Here is a 22,794-nt window from a genome sequence, read left to right as displayed (position 1 = left end):
TCTAACTCTTGCACTTTCTGCTTGTAGTTTTCTGTGGTTATGTTTCAATTTTTCTCCTTTCCACTCTTTATTATTCTCATAAATGTTGTTGTGAAAATGGGAATTCTACCCCTGGGGCTTAGCTTACAAGTTTGAGAGCCAGCCTTGTGGCAGAATACAAAGGCATTGTTGCATTGTTTCACCTGACCCAGTTCAATTGGCCTTTCCCAATTACATTCTCTCCTGTTGTTTTGGATTGTATCTCCATCAGTTGCAAGCAGATTGGGGTTTTGCTAAGAGAAGACAATATGATTGTAGCCAAGAATCTGTAGGAAACAGACTGTGAAGCAACGTAGCTATAGCTCTTTCAATAGAAATCCAAACAGTTGCCCAGAACAGAGGTAGGCTCTTAATCAGCTCTATTTAGAGTTAGAACAGTCTTCTTGGCATTCTGCACTAAGCCGAGGGCTGAAACAACTCTCTGATTTTAGTAAGTTGAAACCTTTGAATCCTATTCTCTCTGGCTGTCCGTTGCTGTGAAATATTTACTTAGTTATTCTAACATTTCAGTTGCATCTACTGAATTTTGGAATATGTTGACACAAAGTAGGCTTTTCTATTATAGTGTAGTTATTTCATCCTGAATAGGAACCTTTTTTTTCATTATCAACATTTGTTCATTATATGGAAAGATAGGCCTTTGTTGTTGTTCTTAGTTGCAAAGTTGTGTCCGACCGATCGCAACCCCATGGACAATGTTCCTCCATGCCTTCCTGTCCTCTACCATCCTCTGAAATCCATTTAAGCCCATAATGACTGCTTCAGTGACTCCATCCATTCTCTGTCGTTCCTTTCTTCTTTTGCTCTCAATCTTTCCCAGAATTAAGCTCTTCTCCAGTGAGTCCTTCCTTCTCGTTAGCTGGCCAAATTATTTAAGTTTCATCTTCAGGATCTGGCCTTCTAAAGAGCAGTCAGGGTTGATCTCCTCTAGGACTGCCAGCATCTGCAGTCAGTAAATTTAGTGGGGGGAAAAATAAATATTTAAGGCTCCATTATGGATATGTTATACACAGCAGAAAAAATAGATTTACATAAACTTAAAATGTAAATTTTGGAGTGTTTTAGGAATTCTGATGAACTTCAGCTCAACAGTTTTATATTTTAAGAATTAAGAGTGTGAAGAAATGGAAACTATGGATTTCTTTAATTGAAAATCATTTATATTATACTCCTCTATCAGTGTTCTAGTAGGTTTGTAGTTTGAAAGCCAACGTGAATGCTATAACTCAGTGTAATCTAAAACTGTACATATCATACCTTAGAATTTCTCTGATATCATTGTAGCCTGAATTACATAAAATTGTACATGGAGATATGTTCAGACACATCAAATAGGACTAAGTGTACATATTTCTTTTATATGACATAATATGCTATTTTTATTTACAGATGTCATGCAAATCTAAGAACTAAGTTTCTTAATATGCAACAGTAAAAGAAACTCTTAAGTGATTATTTAAAAAATCCTTGAAATATACAAAATATGCCTCATTAAGTTTTGAATGAAATAATTCTATTTCAATAAAAATATTTTTTCTATTTCTATCTATCATTTCTGTCATCTATCAATCTATCATTTCATTTTTGATCTCATACCAGTATTTCAGCATAAGAATTTAAGATCTAAAATCAGCTTTAGGTTTGGAGGATGGGATGTTTATAATGTGTGTTTGTGTGTCTGTGTTCTTTGTTTGTTTATATAGCTGTTAAGCTGCATACAGTATTTTAGAAGTATGTGGCTTAATACATTTCTTGTAACATTGGGAAAGAACCAGGATGATCATTGCTTATAGGGAATTTCCACTTCACAGTAGGACTATTTAAGCAAGCCATGATCCATTAGGCAAATATTGGTTTTTCTAAAAAGTGTTTTGAATTATTATAGAAATAGCTAATATAAAGGGACTTGGTGGCTCAGTGGCTAAGATGCTGAGCTTGTCAATCAGAAAGGTTGGCGGTTCAAATCCATAGAGCCACGTAAAGGAATGAGCTCCTGTTAATTGTCCCAGCTTCTGCCAACCTAGCAGTTCGAAAGCACGTAAAAATGCAAGTAGAAAAATAGGGACCACCTTTGGTGGGAAGGTATAACAGTGTTCTATGCGCCTTTGGTGTCATACCAGCCACATGACCACAGAGACATCTTCGGACTGCCCTGGCTCTTCAGCTTTGAAACAGAGATGAGCCTTAGAGTCGGGAATGACTAACACATATGTGCGAGGGGAAACTTTACCTTTAGTATTCTTAGGCCCCTTCCACATATAAGGACTGCACCTGTCTATGTTCTTTCTCTGGGCCTCTGTTTCTCTCACACATACATATGCTACCTTTACTTGGAAAACTGATATATCATTACTTTGGTTCCGGTTTCAGAGGAAACACTTCAAAAACAGTTTCACATTTCCTCTGGGGCTGCAGAACAGGTACTTTCCTCTTGGCAGAGGTTCTTAATTCGGCTTGGCTCCTGAATCCTCTTCACCCCTATGTTCCAGAAGCTTTGCCAGTCCCACAGAGAATTTGGCTTTCTCCCTGTTTCTGTTTTCCTCTCTAAACCGGGATAAGAGAAATAAGGCTGAAATTGTTTGCAGTTGATGGAGCCAGCAGTAGTTTCAAGGAAGGGTCCCTTGTAACTATTTTATCTAGCATGCATTTCTACATTGTGACATCTAAGTTACTAATTTTTAATGGAAATCTGCTGAAATTTAACTAGCTTCTATGTAGTCATCCCACAAATTATTTAAAAAAATATCTGAAGGTTATTCATCTTATTTGTCAGAGCAATAATTAATAAATTCTCTATGAATTTTGTAGTTCGTTTAGATATTTCAGATGCCAGTGGAAAATAAATTTCACTAATGCATAAGTTTGAAGAATTATTCATAATATTTTTCTGAACTTAAAAAAAAAATTGTTAGCATTACTTGTTTTTACAATTACATTGTTTTTATATTATAATAGTATGGGATTATACTATTACTGCTATTTGAGGCTTATTTGTATTCCGATCCAAATCAATAATAGGATTATTGAAATGCTTCTTGATAACATTTCTAACATTATTAGAGATTATTTTGTAAGATCTGCCAAAAGCAATAATTTTGAAGTGTATAAAACCTACAATGTTTATGCATAGCTGGTTTCTATAATTCTTCAGATTTTGCATACCAGCAATAGTATTAGTAACTAGTGCTACTCCATTATAATCAAACGTCATTAAAAGTATAAAATTCAGAATTCAGATTTTATATCATCTAGATGGTAAAATTCAGAATTTATATCATCTAATTGGTACAAAAAACTGATCCAATTCATTACTTTCCTAATTAATCATTAACCAAGACTAAGTTCTTGTTACTTGACCATTTAGCTTCATGTTTAATAGTAGTTGAGTTTTCTTTATTTTTATTTCATTCATAAAATGGAAATGCAGAATTCATAAAGCCAACATCTGTTCTGATTTCCAGCTTACTGTCAAGAAACTAAACAGACCATTCATGATGAAGTTTTGGAAACAACTGAAAAGGATTCTAATTTCCTGGCAAAAGGATAGTTGCATACTGGACAGAATCACTAGATGGGTCAATTTCAACATGTTATAGTTACGGAAAGTATAAAATTTCATGCTCTGGAATAGTGAAGCAATTGAGCCAAACATGCTGAATCTATTTAAACAGAACCTGCAAAACTCAGGAAAGGAGCACTATATATATATTTTTAAAGCATTACTTCACAAAAATTTCAAAATATTGATTCACCTTCCCTCCATGGAGAATGCAGAATATATTATACAGTTTAGCTTCCTATTAACGTTATAATAGTGATCATAGTTCTGTACTATATCTCTTTATAATATTTTATGCTTTATCAAAAATGGCAATGTGAATTGTTTCCTGGGCATATTTTGTACATTGATATTTAGTATGTTGTATATTTTATCACATAATAACATTTCAATATCTTATGCACATCATCTTCTGAAAGTTTCCCTCCAGTTATCTATTGCTTGAGAAATGCAAATTCAATATATAGGTTGGGAGTTGAATTCATGATATTTTCATCAAGCTTATCCCCACAAGTGCTGGGCTACACATCTGTTATACATGCCATTATTTTCTTCAAGCTTTCATTTCCTGATGTGGACTCTGGAAGAATTTGATAAATTGTTTATAATGGTTAGGAACTGAATATGATTTTTTTTCTGATTTTTCATGAAACTGGCTTGGCTTATTCTAGAACTTGATTCATTCTAAAATTCTAGTATCAACTATGTGTTCTATTCACAACTATCTGTGCTGTTCACCATATCATTATGTCCTTCAGCCTAGTCATCCATCTTCTAGTCCACCACTTTTCTACAAGTAGGAGTCACAAGTTCTTCATTGTCCTACCCCAGTTCACCTCTATTTAACAATCATATTAGCTTTCTTCCCAATCAAAGCTTCAAGATTTCTTGGAGGGCTTCCTTTATGTTCAGTTGAATCAGTGACTACATAGACTGAAAGAATATGCATCAGAGGTTTTATTAATTGTGTAATTCACCTATAAGTGCATCCATGTGCCAGAAATAATATTCAATTGCAGAGAAGAATACTCAGACAATTAAGAACTTGACTAAATTTGTTAATTAAGGAAAAGTAGGGTTGCTTTGATTTTCTTTTCGGTTAATGAATTTCTTACAAAGTAGGATTTCTCTAGCACACTAAATGTTCACGAAACATGGTGTCCAATCAGATGCCTTACCTTTTCTTTAAAAGGGGGCTAATATCTATTTGAAACAGTGCAGTATCACAAATAATTTAACCGAAAATCTAAATATCAGGCCACCGTAAAGGTTCAGTGCTATCAGTTTACATAGAAGACCAGGAATGGATATGTTTTAGTTTGTTCTCAAACCTCGACAAAAAGAAGTGTTATTGGAGAAGACCTTGATGCATGAAAAAAATCGAACACAATCAAAATAGTGGTTGACAGAAGACAAGGTGACTAGATACTATCACTGATGACATAAACAGAAGTTTACAGGAAAAAGCCGTTTAACAGGCAATCCTGGGGAACTGCCGTCCATCAGATCACAAAGGATAAAAACTGAGGCTACCCTGAAAGCACTCTGTTTCATCCGTGGTTATCTTAGACCAGTGTTTCTCAACCTTGGTGACTTTAAGTCCTGTGGACTTCAACTCCCAGAATTCCCCAGCCAGCTATGCTATGCTGGCTGGGGGATTCTGGAAGTTGAAGTCCACAGGACTTAAAGTCACCAAGCTTGAGAAACACTGTCTTAGACTTTGTAAAGAATATAAAAGCCATCTAAGATGAAAAATAATTGTTCCTAGTCTCGCTCAATATTAATATTTGTTTTAACGTTATTTTTTTCCTAGCAAATTTAGCTTCCACATTCTGATCATCTGTTGTTCTTGAGTTTTAAAGGGCTGAGGCAATTCTCCATTTTTCCCCCCTCTATCTTACTTTGCCCTGGCTAAAGTAATTTTTATTATTATTATTCTGCATTAAAGTACTGAAAATTGGAAAAAGAAAGAACCAGATAAGGTCATAGTCTCTTTTGTATTTATGTTATTCATATGTAAGACTGATTCCAACTACTACAATCAGGCAATTTAATCTTATATGAAACAGTAACTCTTTCCATTGCCTCCAGCTAAAAGGGGAAATATTAAGCTATGGTAATATAAATATGCATACATAGATAAGGGTTCATTTGAAAACAAAAATCATTGGAAAAGTGATATGTTGGAATTGCATGTATGCTTTCTGCATTTTTAACCCCCCCCCCCATAAAACTATGTTATTGTACATGATAAATACAGGCTTGATGCATTTGGTAAACTAGGGTAAAAAGTTCTTAACACTTTGATAGCAATCTGTCTTTTAAATAAAATTTATGAAACAACCATTAAAAAGTTAAGATAAATATGCTTACTATAGGTTTTTTTTTAAAACAAAGTCTCTCTCTCTCTCCCTCCCTCTCCCTCCCTCTCTCTCCCTCTCTTTCCATCTCTCTCTCTCTCTCTCTCTCATGAATATGTGTGTTTCCATAAAAGTTAGAAATCATTAAAAGTGATAATTCTAGATTGATCCTTTTTCTAATATGAAGCTAGGAAGCAGTTGGAGATAATGCACCTTCTTGATCCTCGTTAGACCTCTGGATAGCGTTTAGTAACACTGACTATAGTATCCTTCTGGACTATCCACAGGATGGGAAATTAGAGGCGCCACATTCTGACTTGGCATTGAAGTACCTATAGGGTTGCCTCCTCCAACCAGTATTGGTGCACCCACGGCAAAAAAAACTCCTGATGATAATCCCGTATTAGTGAAGTGAGATGAGGTAAGAGAAGTATAGCCTAGGAAACTCTACTTGTCAGTTATGGTACCAATATAACAGAACAGCCTTACTCTGGAAGCTACAGTAGCTTGGTGCAATTTGCTTCCAGAAGTCGGTTAAGATCAGCACTTCTGTAGCGCATTTGGGTTGAGATGGATTTCACCATCAATATTTACTTTTTCATTTTTTTTCCTGTTTGTGGTTGCAGTTTGACTGCTCTGTGCATTATCCTATTCTGTGGGTGTTTCATGATTTCTCACTGTATGGTTTTTATTGCTGCCAGCTGCCATAAGCATTGGAAGAGTGGCAGCACATACATTTAATATATAAAGGAAATCTGACTCCAATTCGCTGCTCGTCTGAATCCTCTTTTGAGTTCCAAGATCTTTATGAGTTTTGAATACAGCTGTAAAATTCTTTTCAGTTGTAAAACAAAATTGTCCTATTCGTTCATAATTGTTAGGATTTAATTGATGGCATTAATTGCTTCTGAATTTCTCCATGAGGAACCTGACTGTGGCTCTGATGGGAATGTCAGTACTTGATAATTAGGAAATTCCATTGACACCGTGACACTCTGTGGCTCTTGTTTATTTATTTATTTTCCTTTGTTAGGTCATTTTATTATTTTGCACAATGGTGAACTGGACCACTCTGTTTAGAATGAATAGCACTGCAATATCTATACTGAGCAGTATAGGCTTGCTTCAAAAGGCTTGCCATAAAGGGAAAGTAGAATTGTAGACTGATTCTATCCAGTCATTTATAAATGTGCATTTTTTGTTATATTGACAGAGATATGAGCTGCCTTTTGTGCAATAGCCCAAGCCGAATGGGATGGCTAGGCTACTCTTAACCCATTTTTGTTTCCTTACTAATCATCCTCATAATCAGAGGTGGGTTCCTACCGGTTCACACCTATTCGGTAGAACCGGTTCGTTAAATCTACTGAACCAGTTAGAAAAGGTTCCACCAGTGGACCTGGAAAGCAGACCACACCTACAGAAGGGGTTCCAAATTTTTTTGAAACCCACCACTGGTGGGTGTGTAATGTCCCGCAGTTATCTACGCATTAATAATGATCTAGTAATATTTCCTTATACATTTTAGGGACCTTTCCTTACATAATTGGTGTTTTCTTTCATACTTTTGGATTTCTAATTTCTGTTTTCGTTAGTTGGCAATTGCTAAAACCAATCCCACGTGAAAAAGTATTCAAAGCCTTCTTGATTTTAATTGTCAATTTATTTATTCCTGCACATTGTAATATTTATTCATTTACATATCTCTGTTTTTCCACTGTTGTGCAAACACAATTCCAGCAGCTGCTAACATGTGTAAAATTAAATATATATTATACTCCCTTTCAAATAGCCAACAAAATATTTCTGGTTTTAATTCCATATCTTGCTTTATGATTGCTTCTAACCACTAACTTCTGAATAGCTACTTGGACCGACCTAAGTACTAATTCATAATTTCATATCCGGTCACATGGGCGGCAAGCCACTCCCATCTGGTCACATGGGCAGCAAGCCACTCCCATCCAGTCACATGGGTGGCAAGCTACTCCCACAAAGGAGACCACACCCACAGAGTAGGTTCCAACAATTTTTGAAACCCACCACTGCTCATAATTAATTCAATTTATATGCAGTTATTAAGACATTTAAAAAAAAAACAGGGGCCAGTACAACAAACATGAGAACCACACAAGGCAAAGCAAGGATAATGGCAAAGGGGAACAGAAAGTGAAAAGGGGAGCAGCAGCCCATCTCTCCAAAGGCCTGGGAGGAGAGCCAGGTCTTTAAGGCTCTTGGAAATGCCTGGGATTTCTGAAGTAACGCTCTTGGCTTCCATTTTGTTTCCTAGTGAAAGCCCTGAAGGAGGCCTGGCCAGTCAGATTCCCTTGGATACTAGAGTGAAGAGGGAAAGGAATTGAATTTGGTGAAGGCACATTTCCAGCTCCTGCTTAGAAGACAGATTAAAATATACTTTTAAAAATAAACATTAGTAGGAAATTGTAAATGTATACTTTAAAAAGTGGTATAGGAGACTTGCACGTAACCATAGTCAATTATTCTTAGTGAAAAGGAGGGGAGAATGTTTCCCTCTGACCGCATCCCCATCCTTGTTCTCTCCCCCCACCCCACCCCAATTCTGCAGGAAAGGGTAAGAGTATCTCTGTGCGTATGTCCCTTGGTTTATGTGTGAGAGAGAAAATGCTGGGTATTTTCATATCGTCCTTTGTAAAGAAATCAGAAATCAGGAAAATATAACAAATGAAGTGCGTGATTATAAGTCAGATAAAGATGCAGATAGGGTAATACATTATTTTCTTGTCCTGCCTATATAGTTTGATGGAACTGCATCATATGTGCAAGATACTATTGTAGAGAAGAAATCAATTAAACGAAGCTGAATTTTAAAAGAGTGCAATTGAGGCCCATTTGTCATTTTTAGGTCACTGCTGACATCTCTGAATATAATTTTCATATGAGCTGCATTTCAAGGCATGTCTGTGCTTGAAGAAGCAACATTTTCACAGCAGGAGACCAGATCAAAATGAAGCAGTGAGATGCAGGTGCGCAGTACTCAGAAGTGGGCGATTTACCCTGAAGCAGGATTGCTGGGCTGAGAAAGCAGCAGTTCTCCCCACAGATTGGACAAGGCTCTCTGATACGGAGCCTAGTGCCAGAAACAGTCATGGGGGGCCTAAATAATTGTTCTTTCGCTTGGGTTTAATGAGATGCATTGCCCAATGCTCAACAGAGGTATTCCTTTTGTCATGCTAACAAGATGCTATTCAAGCCCTGCTTCCTTTGATTTCTGTTTAATCCTTCCTGCTTCTCAAGGCTCCGGCCAGGCAGTGAAAGAGTTGAAAAGATGGAGGTTTGCACTGTGTGCATCTGTTGCTTAGATCAATTCTATTTGGCTAAATGAAAGAGAGGAAACAAGAGTTTCCGTGAGCAGCATTACAAATGCCACATACATTGTGCGCATAGGGGCAATATGCAAAGTTAGAATCATCAACAACGCTAAGCCTCCGAAGTGTAATCATGGAGAGCCAGTTTGGTGCAGTGATTGAAGTTCTGGACTGGAAACCACAAGACGGCAGATTTTAGTCCTCCTTTAAGCACCAGAGCCATTTGGATGATTTGAGGCCAGTTGCTCTCTCTTTCTCTCGGCCCAACCCATCTCACATGGTTGTTGTTGTGAGGAAATAGGAAGAGGAAGCGTTATTGTAGGCTGCTTTCAGTTGTACAAAAATAAAGATGAATTAGAAATATAAAAAATAATAATTGTTTCATTGTTGTTGCTATACTGGGTGATGCAAGGATTTAGAAATGAGAATTTGAACAAATCCAAAAGATATTTAGTCTGCAATATACAATTAGGTTTGGGGAGAGGCAGGCTTAAGAATAATATTTACTCAAAATGGCAGCTTGGAGGCAGCCGTGAGCCAATAACCTACTATTGTTATTAGATTGTTTGTCAGCCTCTGCTTTGCTGCTGCTTCGGCTGCCATTGAAACGGGGAGGGGGGCATGGTATCTGGGAGGGGACTACTAAGAGGACTACTAAGAGCCAAGGTGGCGCAGTGGTTAAATGCAGCACTGCAGGCTACTGCTAGATCAGCAGGTCAGCGGTTCAAATCTCACCGGCTCAGGGTTGACTCAGCCTTCCATCCTTCCGAGGTGGGTAAAATGAGGACCCAGATTGTTGGGGGCAATATGCTGACTCTCTGTAAACCGCTTAGAGAGGCCTGAAAGGCCTATGAAGCGGTATATAAGTCTACTGCTATTGCTATTGCTATATTGCTACTAATTGTGCTGGAGGAAGATTCTGGAGTTTCTGCTGCCTGTCTTACTGCGCATGTGGAGGAGGTTTCCCACCAAGGCCAACGGCACCGACATTCCATCTTGGTGATGCCTTTCGAAGTTATCTCGCACCTGACACTTGGGAGAATTATGATTGGACTGTAACTGGGATACCAAGGGGTGGGGAATGGGTTATTCTATATATCATTTGCTTTTGTGCCTAAATAATCAGTCTTCGCTTTGCTACGCTTCTGATCATTTATAATTAGTAAAAGTACACTTGATTTCTATCAATGGAGTCTCGTGGTTTTCTTTCCTAATTATTCAATGGAGGAGTGCTGACATTGTTATTCTGAGGAAAAATTGTTATTGTGAGGAAAAATTGAAGGACAGTGTGCAATATAATATATTAGAGCTCTGTAGTACTTCAGATCCTCTTCTGAAGAGCTATTTCAGAGAGAATCATTTGCCAGCAGTTCTTTGAAATACAGTGGTGCCTCAGTACTCCACTGCTTCAAAACTTGTCAAATTTGGTACGCGATACATTTTGCACATGAAAATGTTGTCCCAGTACTCATTGTTTGTTTGGTACTCGATGCCCTGTGATAGGAAAAGAGGGAAGGCCAAGGTAAACAGACAGGCACTAAGACATTGCCTTTTTTGGCACTACTGGCTCATATTTAAGTGATTGTCCATTAAGACTCCAAGATCCACCTCACAGTTTGTACTATTGAGCCAGGTACCACTTATACTACACCTGTGCATTTGGTTTTTCTTGCCTAAATATAGAGCCTTATTTTTCACTATTGAATTTCATTTGTTAGATAGTGTCCAATGTTCAGGTCTGTCAAGATCCTTCTGCATCTTAAGCCTATCTTCTGGAGTGTTCCACATCTATCCCCTCCTCCAAATCATTGATGAAGATATTGAAGAGTACTAGGCCTAAAAGTACTTGGCCCAAGAGCCACACTGCATAGGTCCCTCCATGTAGATGCAGTTTCATTGAGGACTATATGTTGAGTGTCGTTGGTCAGCCAGTTACTAATCCATCTGGTAGTGATGCTGTCTAACCCATATTTTTCTATCTTATCAAGTAGTAGGTTGTGGTCCACAGTTTCCTGCCACTGTGGAGGAAGCTGTCATCACCGTGTTTTCTCTGGAGCATAAGCCGAGATGATTAACTTACAGAGCTAATTGGTTCAGCTTTCCAATACAGCTAGAAGCAACACAGTGTTAGGGAAATAAAAGAGTCGCATCAATCTCAGATCACCGCGTCCCTTATATGTAAAAGGGGGCCTTAATCTCTTATCTGTCCAAACGATAATTAGATGTAATAGGTTTTTTTTTTCCTCCAGTGGCTATTAAATTATTTCACATCAACCTGATAATTGCATGAGAAAGAGGGATTTACAATAGCATCTTTTCACTCACTGCTACTTGCATTTTTTTATTTTATTTCACAGATTGGGGAGAGACAGAAAGTGCTTGTTACAGAAGAATCCTTTGATTCTAAATTTTATGTTGCTCATAATAAATTCTACGAACAGGTAACATTTTAAAAATAAGAAAAAAGATTGTCCTTTTTGTCATCTTTAACTGTAACTGTCATACAAAGTAATGTTCACGAATTTGATACCTAGTTTCCACCAACCCTTTGACTGGAGCTGTTAAACACATCAGTTTTCTCCAGGTTGCAGAAAATAGATTAATAGAAATGATTTTCCTATTAATTGATTTCCTCTAATTTTTTCATTAAAAATTACATCTCTCATGTTAAGATATCTCTATTTAAATTATCATTTAGATTCTAAATAATTAGAAACATGGAATCAACTTCTAATTGGAGAAATATTTTGTGGTTCACTGCTAGCAGTAACAATAGCAAGAGCACTTGTATAAGAGACTTATATACTGCTTCATCCTGCTTCACAGTCCTCTCTAGGTGGTTTACAGAGATAACATATTGCCCCCAACAATTTGGGTCCTCATTTTACCAATCTCAGAAAGATGGAAGACTGAGTCAACCTTTAGTCAGTCAGGATCTAACTCCAGGCAGGAGATTAATACGTATTAATCTCCAATGGATTCCAAAGAAAAACAATTACCAACCTAATCCAAAGGGAGACTCCCCCCAAAAACCGAGACATAGAACAGGACAACGGCATCGCCCTCCTCCCTTACATCAAAGGCCCCACAGATAAAATCAGCAAAATTCTCCACAAACACAATATCAAGACAGCCTTCAACACTGACCAAAAAATAGCCAACATCTTAAGAAACCCCCAAAGATAAAATCCAGCTAGAAAACCAAGGGGTCTACGTAATACCATGCAAAATCTGCCCTGCAACATACATAGGACAAACAAACAGGAGAATAAATGCACACATCGCAGAACACAAGAACGCAGTAAGAAGAAAAGAAAAAACTTCCTCCCTTTTTCAGCACCTTAAAGCTACAGGACGTGAAATTAATTTTGAAGGAACCAGGTTAATCTCCAAAACTGAACACGTCAACAAGAGAATAATTATGGAAGCTATCGAAATAGAAAAACACCCCCACAACATGAATAAACGTGATAATACTTCCCGCCTACCAGACATCTGGAAACCAGCCCTAATCAACAAATGAGTCCCACCCACCACCCAGGCCATTACAACATTAAACAACAATGGACACACAGCCAGCACCAATCAGCACCAATCTACCAATCATGATACAACCACACAACCAATCATTCCACTTACTGAAACAAAGCCAGCACTCCACACCCACCCACCAAGATTTATAGAAAGACAGCAGCTCCGACCACACTTTAAGCCCAAAACCCAGCCTGAAGATGGCGAGTGAGACCTTGCCGAAATGTTGCCAAGACAATCTCAATCTTACACGGGAAAAGACCCAAATACAACAAGACCAGCATACCTACACCAGTGAAAATCTACGAAAACATGCACACACTCACACACACACAAACAAAATTATATACATGTTAAAATCTTAAGCATCATTAATATTATAATTATCAATAAAATGATGAAATGGTTTATATAGAAAAACTTTAAAAAATTTCTAATATTGTATAGGTTTCTGTTATGGCAAATGCTATCAAATGTTAAGATACCACATGGCATGATTTATGTTTGTCTTCCTTTTTGAATGTAAAATCATAAGCACTTTTCAAAGTATTAGGAAAAATAATCAATATATTTTCTTTTAAAGATTCTTGTACCAAAGAACCCAGAATTCATTGGTAAGATGGTGGAAGTGGATATTTTTGAAGCAGGGAAGCATTTTATGAGAGGACAGCCAGTATCAGAGGCCACAGTGTTCACTCCATCCATCAGAAGGCCCTTTGCTCGAGGAGAAGTTTCTGGTTTAACAGAGGTGAGTAGTACACTTTCTTATACTTAACTCAAAAGAGTCATTCTTAAGTCATTCCAATTCAGTTGGCATTAGTAATTTTTGTTGTTATTGTTGTTATATCTATGTGTGCTTGAATTCTAAAAACAATTAGAATTTTTAAAATGTAAGTTTAGTATGTCGGGCTTGGAGAAACAATAGTAATTTCAATCTTATTTCTAAAATATGAGATGAGTATTTTTTGAAAAGTTAAATATAAATACCTCTAATGCTTACCCAATATTATTTTGTTTTTCTGAACTTAACAGCCATTGGACATACTATACATTTCCTGGGTATCAGCCGCTGAGCTTTCTTGTTACCTCAAATGGCTGTTTATCTTCTTGTTTTTAGGTTGCTAATAATAATATACAGTAACTCATTCCAGTTCAGTTACAGGCATAATATTTGGGCATGGATCTCAATAGGAGTAAAAAGAGTGCAGTACCTTAATTGTTTTTTTTTTTTGTTATTAGTTTTTTTTTATTTTTTTATTTTCAAAACAAACATATATTGTAAAAAGTATATCAGCTGGTTACAAAAAGCTTTTGTGCATCTCTTCCACCGTCATCAAATATAATTCATATTAATTCAAATATCTTAACTCAAAAATTTACTATATTAACATCATCATACCTCCACTTTTATTTGACTACAGTTATTTAAACATTCTTCATCCTTAAGTATACCAAGCTTCAACCCATAACCACATGCTGGCATTTCATTTACTTATTTATAAAATCCTCCATTAACATTAAGTCCTCATATCCTGTTTTAGATAAACATCCATAATATTTAATACCAAAGTTTTCTAATCCTCCATGTATATAATTTATTATCATTATCCTTTCTTTATTTAACTATATCCTATATCATAGCATTTTCCCCATATTAGTTAAAATTTAACTGTATACAGTTTTGTTTTTTTATTATAATTATTATTGTTATTAATAATCTTTATATATAGTCCAAAAATATTTCTAACTTTCCCTTCTCATATCCAATTATTACTTATCATAACAGCTCAACATTGTATACATTACTATCTTTATCAATTTTTATTTAACTATACCTATTACCAATGGATTTAACTAAGTTTAGCTAATTTTGAATTATACTCTTCCATCTATCAACCTGTATCTCTCCAATAACAGAACAGTCTTATATCTGCTGCCATTTGTGGATCCAATTCTCCAAACATCTTTTTGAACAAGTCCATATGAAGAAATCTTTGCACCTTCTTGTTTGTGGTATCTCTCATATAATGTTGATGACCAACAGTACCTTAATTGTCACACAGTCAGTCAAATGTTTAGACTGGATTTGACATTTTTATCCACCTATCAAGTCATTATTGTTATTATTATTTAAATCTCTTTATGGTATAAACATTGTCATTTTCTTTCAATTTGTCATGTTGCCCAAGCTGACATCCATGGTCAATAATAATTTCAGAGAGGTTATGCTAAGCCTGTATTATTATTCCCATTCTAAGATTGTCTAGTCTTTGAGCTGTTTTTCTGCCCCTTTTCTGGCTGAAAGACTGGTTTTTTAATTGATTATGTGCCATCAAGTCAGTATTGACAAATAAACATTCTTCAAGGTGTTCTGTAACCACCATGGCCCTTTAATATTTACGGTGATGCACCCATTGCCTCTGTAAGCAAGTCCCTCCACTTTGTTCTTGGTCATCCTCTTCTCTTTCCTTCCACCTTTCTCAGCATTATGGATTTGTCAAGGGTTCCAGATCTTTGCATCATATATCCAAAATATGATGATTTGAACCTGGTCATTTTTGACTCAAGCTTGTTTTGGATCCACACATTATTTCTGCAGCATGCTGGATAATTAGGAAAGCCAAATAATATGAAAAAAGCATCTTGATTTAGGACTCTAATCTGCATTTGGATAACCCGAAGTATTGTTTTTCTAGCATGTGCAATTAAGACTGTTGTGCTGTACTTTGAACACTCTATGTCCTTTCTTTGGAATTGTTTGGACTGACCTCTCCCATCTGTTGGACATTGTGTTATTTTCCAGTTTTGCTGGTATAGTTTTGTTATTTTTTATTTCTTGCTTTTTTTTATTTCTTCTCTCTTTTTTTAAGATTCTCCATCATATTCCAACTTGGTAATAACCAGAGTCCTGATCTAACTTAATCTTATGGGATTAAAGGTTCTTGTAAACAAGCAATATCTTCTAAAGTATCTTGAACGTTGACCTCCTACTGCATAGAATTTCAGTATATTCCTCCTTAATTTGACCTTCTTTGAATCAGTTACTGCCTCCCATTGGCATCCTTTAGTATATGAATCTGTAGTTGGAACGTTATTCTGAATTTGGAGAGCTTTTGAAAACTTTCCATGTTTTCTGTATCTGTTTCTATCTACAGATGCTTTTTGCCTCTTCTAATACCTCTCTGACATTTTTTTTTTGTTATGACTCTTCCAGATTTCTTCATTTTGGGTTTTGTTTTGTTTTTTGCCTTTGGCTTCTTTTTTCCTCTTGGCAATTTTTCATTATCTGTTCTGACATCCAATTTCCTTCTTTTGTGTCTTGTGTCTTTGGCAGTCTTTTTTCATTCATTTTTTCGTTCACATTCATCCTTAACAACTTACTTGATTTCATTCTACAGATCTTCTCGTTATCAATGAGATTTAGGGCAGCTGTCCTCAGCCCCCAGTCTGTGGCCCTGTATTGGGGTGCAGCCCATTGGGAACTGGGCCAGCAAATGATGGTGAGCTCAGGAAACTCAATTTACCCAAGTGGCGGGCACACATGCAAAACCATCCCCTCCCTCTCTCCACTCACCCTTCCCCCAGTGCCACTGCTGGTCCACAAAGCTGGAAAGCCTGTGGACCACTGACTTAAGGCTTCAAAGCAATTCCTGATGTTCTCCTTGAAAATAGTAGTCACATGTTCAAGTTCCAAAATAGTAGTCATATGTTCAAGTTCCAATCATGAAAACTGGTTGATTTTGTTTTTCCACTTCAACTTGGAACCTACACATTAGCAGGTTGTGATGTGTTCTAGTTAATCCTTAACGGCATTTTGCTGTTATATTTGTGTTCTTCCACATCCTTATACCAATAATTGTCAATTTGATTTCTGTGTTGCCCATGATGATCTAGATGTATATCAGCATTTTAGTTGTTTGAAGATGTGTTTGTTTGTTTGTTTGTTTGTTTGTTTATTGGATTTATATGTCGCCCTTCTCCCAAGGACTCAGGGCAGCGTACAACATAAAAAAAACACATATTATAAAAGTTTTAAAAAAATAGAGTATCCAAAAAACAAACCCAATTAAGATTAACAATAACATTTAAAATTCGATTACGATTAACAATTAGTAGTGAAGAAATCATTGGCTTGGCAAAAATTCATGTCATTCTCCTACTTCACTTGCTTTTCCTAGATTCTACAACCCATCTATTTTTAGCTTCTCACTATTTCCAACCTTGGAAGCTTCATCCCAAAGTGACATAGAACGGATGGAGCTGAGAATTTTTGTCAGTTATGCTAACTTGCAAACCAGTTTGTGATTTTTCAGAACTACCAGTCAGAAATGTATTTTTAACAGTATCATTTCTCTAAAGATTGACTGGGATCTTTGTATCAAAGTACATTAATTGTACTTAAGAGTTATTCAGTACTCTACATGAAACATTCCATCTGCTAAACAGAGAGAAATCAAATTAGCATTCATAGTGCAACCAGAATTATGGATCTCATCCTCAAGTGTCAGTTACTACAACTTATCCAGTGAAATTAGATAGGATAGGAGGAATCTTTGGGTGCTTGTACTTTAATTTATTAATGTAAAGTTGAGAGTTTCTCTCATAAAATATTCAACAAAATTGAATGTTCAATGGTAACAACTCTGTCTCTTTAGTCCACGGGTGGGCAATTAATTTTCCCCAAGAGGACATTTGAAAAATCGTGACTGTTGTGGAGGGCCAAAACAGTAGGCTGAATTTAATTCTGCACAATATTAATTGTATCACTTTATAAAAAGCAGTAAATTATATGGTTTTGATTAGCTGCTATTGATAAGAATACATGTTACGTCTTGATTTCTAATTTCCGATTGGCCTCACACAGGTCAGACAGGGATAGCCAAAGGTCTAGATGTGGCCTGGAGGCCATAAGATGCCCAGGTCTGCTCTAGTCTGAGATGTGAAAATAAGGATGATATAATATATGCCACTCATGGATTACTACCGTGATATGTAAACCCAGCCATTATTTCCAGAACTGCCTAATGATTTAAACCAGAGCTCTCTGGTTCAAGTCCTGGTTATGGAGTACTTTCATCTTCTCTTTCAGACTTAGGTTCCCAGAATAAGTGTGATAATTTGAGCTTCCTGGGAATTAGTTCACAGTAAGATCTTCAAGCTGCTTTTCTGGAACTTTCAAAATTTAGGTTTCAGAGACATCTGTTTCATCTTCAAATGGAGAGTTCTCCAAAAACACATGAAATAACTCTGCTAGTTTCCTCCCTCAGCTATTTCTCTCAGTAATGAATAGTGCACAAGCAGTGATAATGTAAAAAAAAAAACCAATCCCAGTGTTTGTAAGTATTGTTCAGAGACAGCACTCTGACACACAAATACTATATGTATCCACACATACACAAACACAATATTTTGACTAGAAGCTATTTAAAGTTAAAAATCTGAAGCCCGGAACACCAAAACAAATCCACCCATATAATTTAGCCTTTGTTTGTCAATGTTATCTCAGCCTGAACACTTTAGTTTTTGCACATTAACTTCCAAGGTAGCACGAGTTAATGAATTCTCGCCTTTCATTAAGGCTGAGTGGCTTTTGGTTAATGTAAGTTAGCAACTTTATTAACTCCAAGTGGGGCCTTAAATACATGAGCAAAGTAACTTGTTGCTCACATTATCACATTTAAGAAACCATCTTTTATTAAAATAATGATCGTACCTTACTAAAATGTTTCAACATCACTGCATTATTTCGCTATTTTTAGATCATTATTTCTGAACAATTGGTATCTGTTTGAAATCCATGTAGAAGAGTCTCTAATTTAGTGCTAGGTATCCCACTAATACTCAGTACACCCAGATTATTTTGGTACAGGAAGATGGATTAGATTAGATTAGATTTGTTTTATTTATATGCCGCCCTTTTCCGGGAAGGACTCAGGGCGGCGAACAACTCAAAGGGGGGAAAGGGAACATAGAACACAATACAAGCAGTTAAAATAGCCAAGAATCACACAGCCACACAGGTCGAGAGGGGAGGGGAACTCGTCAACCCCAGGCCTGCCGGCACAGCCAGGTTTTGACGGCTTTCCGGAAGGCCTGGAGAGAGGTGAGGGTCCGAATCTCTGCGGGGAGTTCGTTCCAAAGGGCCAGAGCTGCCACAGAGAAGGCCCTCCCCCGGGTAGTAGCCAGATGGCATTGGCTGGTGGACGGAACCCGGAGGAGGCCGACCCTGTGTGATCTAATGGGTCTTTGGGAGGTAATTGGCAGCAGGCGGTCTCTCAAGTACCCAGGTGGATTCTGCAACTATCCTAGGTTAATTCAGAGGAGCGTTCCTGTTGGCAAATGCATCAAACTATGGGCTGTGTTTGCTTTAATTTAGTAGGGCGTAATGTTATTTTGTGTTCCATGTCAAGCTGCAGGTGACTTATAGGTTCTTCTGGGCCTGGCTGCTGAACAGTCAGCTGTATCAAGACACCTGGATTTCCACTTGTTTCATTTAGCTGTAATTCATTGTACTGGGTTTGTTTGGAAAGCGCTAAGGGGCAGTGAACCTTCTCTTGAGGACCATTAAAAGCAATCTTGGGAGTAGTAAGATCAGTCTAATGGAGCTATATCTCTGTGTTGAATAGCATATGGAGCAACTAATTCTTGATATTGTTCTATATAACCTCTTTGTTAGAGCTCTTTTAAAATCCATAGCACTTTCTTGGTTTTATTTCTTTTAAAACACAAATATTTCATCATTCGTCAATCATTAAAACATCGAAGTACAATTTTTTTGTATGCCCCTCCCTCCCTCCACCCCCATAGCACTTTCTTGATACATGTGGTGGCAGTGGTTAAGCTCACAGAAAATTCTAAATCCAGTTGAAGGCCAAGAACATCCAATCATCTGGACTCTAGTTCATAATGTCAAGCTTGCACAGATGTGTTCAGTAATTGAACAAGGAAACTGAGGTGGACATTTTTATATAATCAGGACAAAACCATTCCGGGGGTGGTGGGGAAGGAAACTAATAGAAGAAACAGGACAAATGAAGAAGAGAAAGAAAGGGGCGGAACAGGTAGACTCAGGAAAACAAAACAAATTAACACAAAGTTTCTGGGACCATTCAGTATATTAAACTCTGGTTTTCTGTACCAATGTCTGTTGCATAAACCACTTTTGGCTGGATTCACACATCACATTGTTGTAAATCATCAACTACAAATCACTTTACTAGGTTTACACAGTTTATTAAACCAACATCAAACATGATGCACAAAGCTTATTATGGTGTGAATTTAGTCATTAAATCTGTTTCAAGAAAGAACTGTTGTCTAGCCTGCCAAAATACAAAAACACTAGCTAGATTAATCACTCATAAATCTATTTGCAAAACAACCCTGACAATAAGAGACATTAAATGTCACTTCCTTTAATGTTGTCACCTGCTGGGACTTTGGAAGCACTCCTTCTCCATAGTGGCCCCTGCCCTATGGAACACAATTCATCCTCAAATCAGGCAAGCCCCTAATTCTTCTTGCCTTCTGGAAGGCCTTGAAGAGCTGGCTGCTTCCTCAGGAGTGGAGCTGGATCCTAGAAAAAACCAGGTGTTGATATATAGAGAAGTGTTTGCTTTGGGGGGGCTGAAAGGTTTTTTTTATTATTATTGTTGATCTTCTTTCATATAATATTATTGTTTTTAAGCTACCCGCGTTATGATATATAATATGGGTGATCATATAAGTCAGGGATCCCCAACCTCTGGTCTGTGGACTGCAGTGATGTGCGGTGAGCCGTGACCCGACAAAAGCGTGAACGTCATAAGCGTGCCGACAAAACCGCGGTGCTAAAACCGTGATGTCAAAACCGCATCGACAATAGCGCGCCAACAACAGCGCGCCAACAGAAGCGCAATTTAAGTTAAGGTAAGGTTTAGGGTTAGGTTTAGGGTTAGGGTTAGGTTTAGGGTTAGGGTTAGGGTTAGGTTACAGCGCGCTTCTGTCGGCGCGCTGTTGTTGGCGCGCTTCAGGGCTCATTTGTCGCTCATTTGTCGCGCGGTTTTGTCGGTGCGGTTTTGTCACCATGGTTTAGTCAGGCGCGCTTTTTTCGTTCGCGCATTTGTGGTGGAACCGCGGTGAGCTTCATGGCCGGTCAGGCAAGCACAAAAGCCCCGCTGCTGCGTCCGCCATAGAGCGGGACACGTCCCGCTCTATGGCGGATGTGGCGCCGGGACTTTAAAGCCCTGCCGCCGGGGCCCTGCCGCCACTTTAAAGCCCTGCCGCCGCGTCCGCCACTGGACTGACACTAGTCCGCGACATGCCAACAACGGGTCTGCACAAACAAGTGAAGCCCCATCCATGGAAAGAAAAAGCTTTCTCCATGCAACCAGTCCCTGATGCCCAAAATGTTTGGGGACAATTGATATATAAGTATTTTAAATGAACAAACAAAAGAGAAAGAGAGAGATGATTGATGTCTATGAGTTTATTAGTTAATTTCCCTATAGTCATTATTGTAATCCAATGCTAATCACTTCTCTGATGTGCCATATTATATATGCTGTATAAACTATGAGGAACTATAAGACGCCAATTTGTAATTCCTTAAAACAATCTTTATTGAAATTGAAGCAGTGCAGCCATTGTGAGAAACATATGCTGTTAGTAAACTCATAGCTGGGGTGGGAACAGCAGATAATAAATATATTGTGCATTAAAAAGGAAAGAGAAGCCGAAATAATTATTAAAAACAACAGGAAAGAAATGGTTTTGATAAGAAGCTCTGACGCTGAGGTGATCAAAGTACATTGTTCAAATGTAACATTGGCATCCCTTAGCTTCTAATAACTGGTTTTTTTTTTAATTAAATAAGAATATAGAATCCCAACCAATGTTTGTAGGATGCTGGGGCTGGGGATATTGTTCTTCAGACAAGGTGTTTTTATTTTCTGCAAAAAAAACAGATAGAGCCCAATTTTGGAATTATAAGTGTCCTGGAAGCACTTATGTTGCCTTTTGCGTGTTGCCAAATGGACCTATTTTCTACCATGTAGATTTCACTACTTTATATATTTTAGAAATAACGCTGGGTTGCCATGCTGAAACTGGCAGATATGCACTCCTGAGTGGTTGCATACATCAATGGCTTGCCATGTAGAGTAGCCTTATTTAATTTTGATTTTTGTGCAATTGCTACATTGTGCAAACGGGCTGTAGCTAATTTGGAGACTGCACCAACTTCTTGTTGTTGCAAGATGTTACAATGTGTGTTATCATTGCTATTTCAAATATCTGCAAATATTAAATAATGTCGTGGACTACTCAAAGTATATATTCAGTCACAACTATTTAAAAATCAGTATTTTTTCATCATTAATAACATCTGCAAATTGACTGTTTAAATAAAGCTTGAACATTAAGTCTATTTGTAATACCAATAGAGTATAATGTGAAAACCATGTTGAATTTTAGCTCAAAGCTAAATTGAAGCTAACTGTTTTGATCATCTAACCAAGCTTTTAGAGTAAAGTATGTATATAAAGTATACATACTTTATACATGCTTTTAGAGTAAAGTATGTATATAAAGTATACATACTTTATACATGCTTTTAGAGTAAAGTATGTATATAAAGTATACATACTTTATACATGCTTTTAGAGTAAAGTATGTATATAGAGGGACAGGGTGTCTCAGTGGCTAAGACACTGAGCTTGTCGATCAGAAAGGTCGGCAGTTCGGCAGTTCAAATCCCTAGCCCCGTGTAACAGAGCTCCTGTTATTTGTCCCAGCTTCTACCAACCTAAAAGGTTTTTAATCCAGTTCAGTGTTGTTTATCCTAATTATGAAAGGGTTAGTCCCTCTGGGTGATACATCATCACATTAATATTTTGAATAATTAATTAATATTAGAGGAATATTAGAGGAAATTTAAGGATCTAGATGCTTTCAATAGATGTCTTATATAATCATGTGACCA

General features: G+C 37.2%; 1 protein-coding gene across 3 annotated transcripts in view; it reads left to right on the top strand.

Moving 5' to 3' along the window:
* CDKAL1 (CDKAL1 threonylcarbamoyladenosine tRNA methylthiotransferase) overlaps nt 1-22,794 on the top strand; it is a 325,960-nt gene that overhangs the window by 280,797 nt on the left and 22,369 nt on the right. For 2 of the 3 annotated variants that reach the window (XM_087707388.1, XM_087707389.1), the window contains 2 exons: nt 11,660-11,743; nt 13,417-13,581. The exons of the other annotated variant lie outside the window; for it this stretch is intronic. In XM_087707388.1, the coding sequence (XP_087563514.1) occupies nt 11,660-11,743; nt 13,417-13,581 (249 nt within the window). The remainder of the gene's footprint in view (nt 1-11,659; nt 11,744-13,416; nt 13,582-22,794) is intronic. 3 annotated transcript variants of the gene reach the window in all.

This window comes from Thamnophis sirtalis, unplaced genomic scaffold, assembly GCF_051295495.1.
Source record: "Thamnophis sirtalis isolate CommonGarterSnake01/CBP01778 unplaced genomic scaffold, rThaSir2_p1.2 scaffold_2, whole genome shotgun sequence".
Taxonomy (NCBI): Eukaryota; Metazoa; Chordata; class Lepidosauria; order Squamata; family Natricidae; genus Thamnophis; species Thamnophis sirtalis.
The sequence above is the reverse complement of the archived record's forward strand: the minus strand, read 5'-3'. Positions and strand labels throughout refer to the sequence as shown.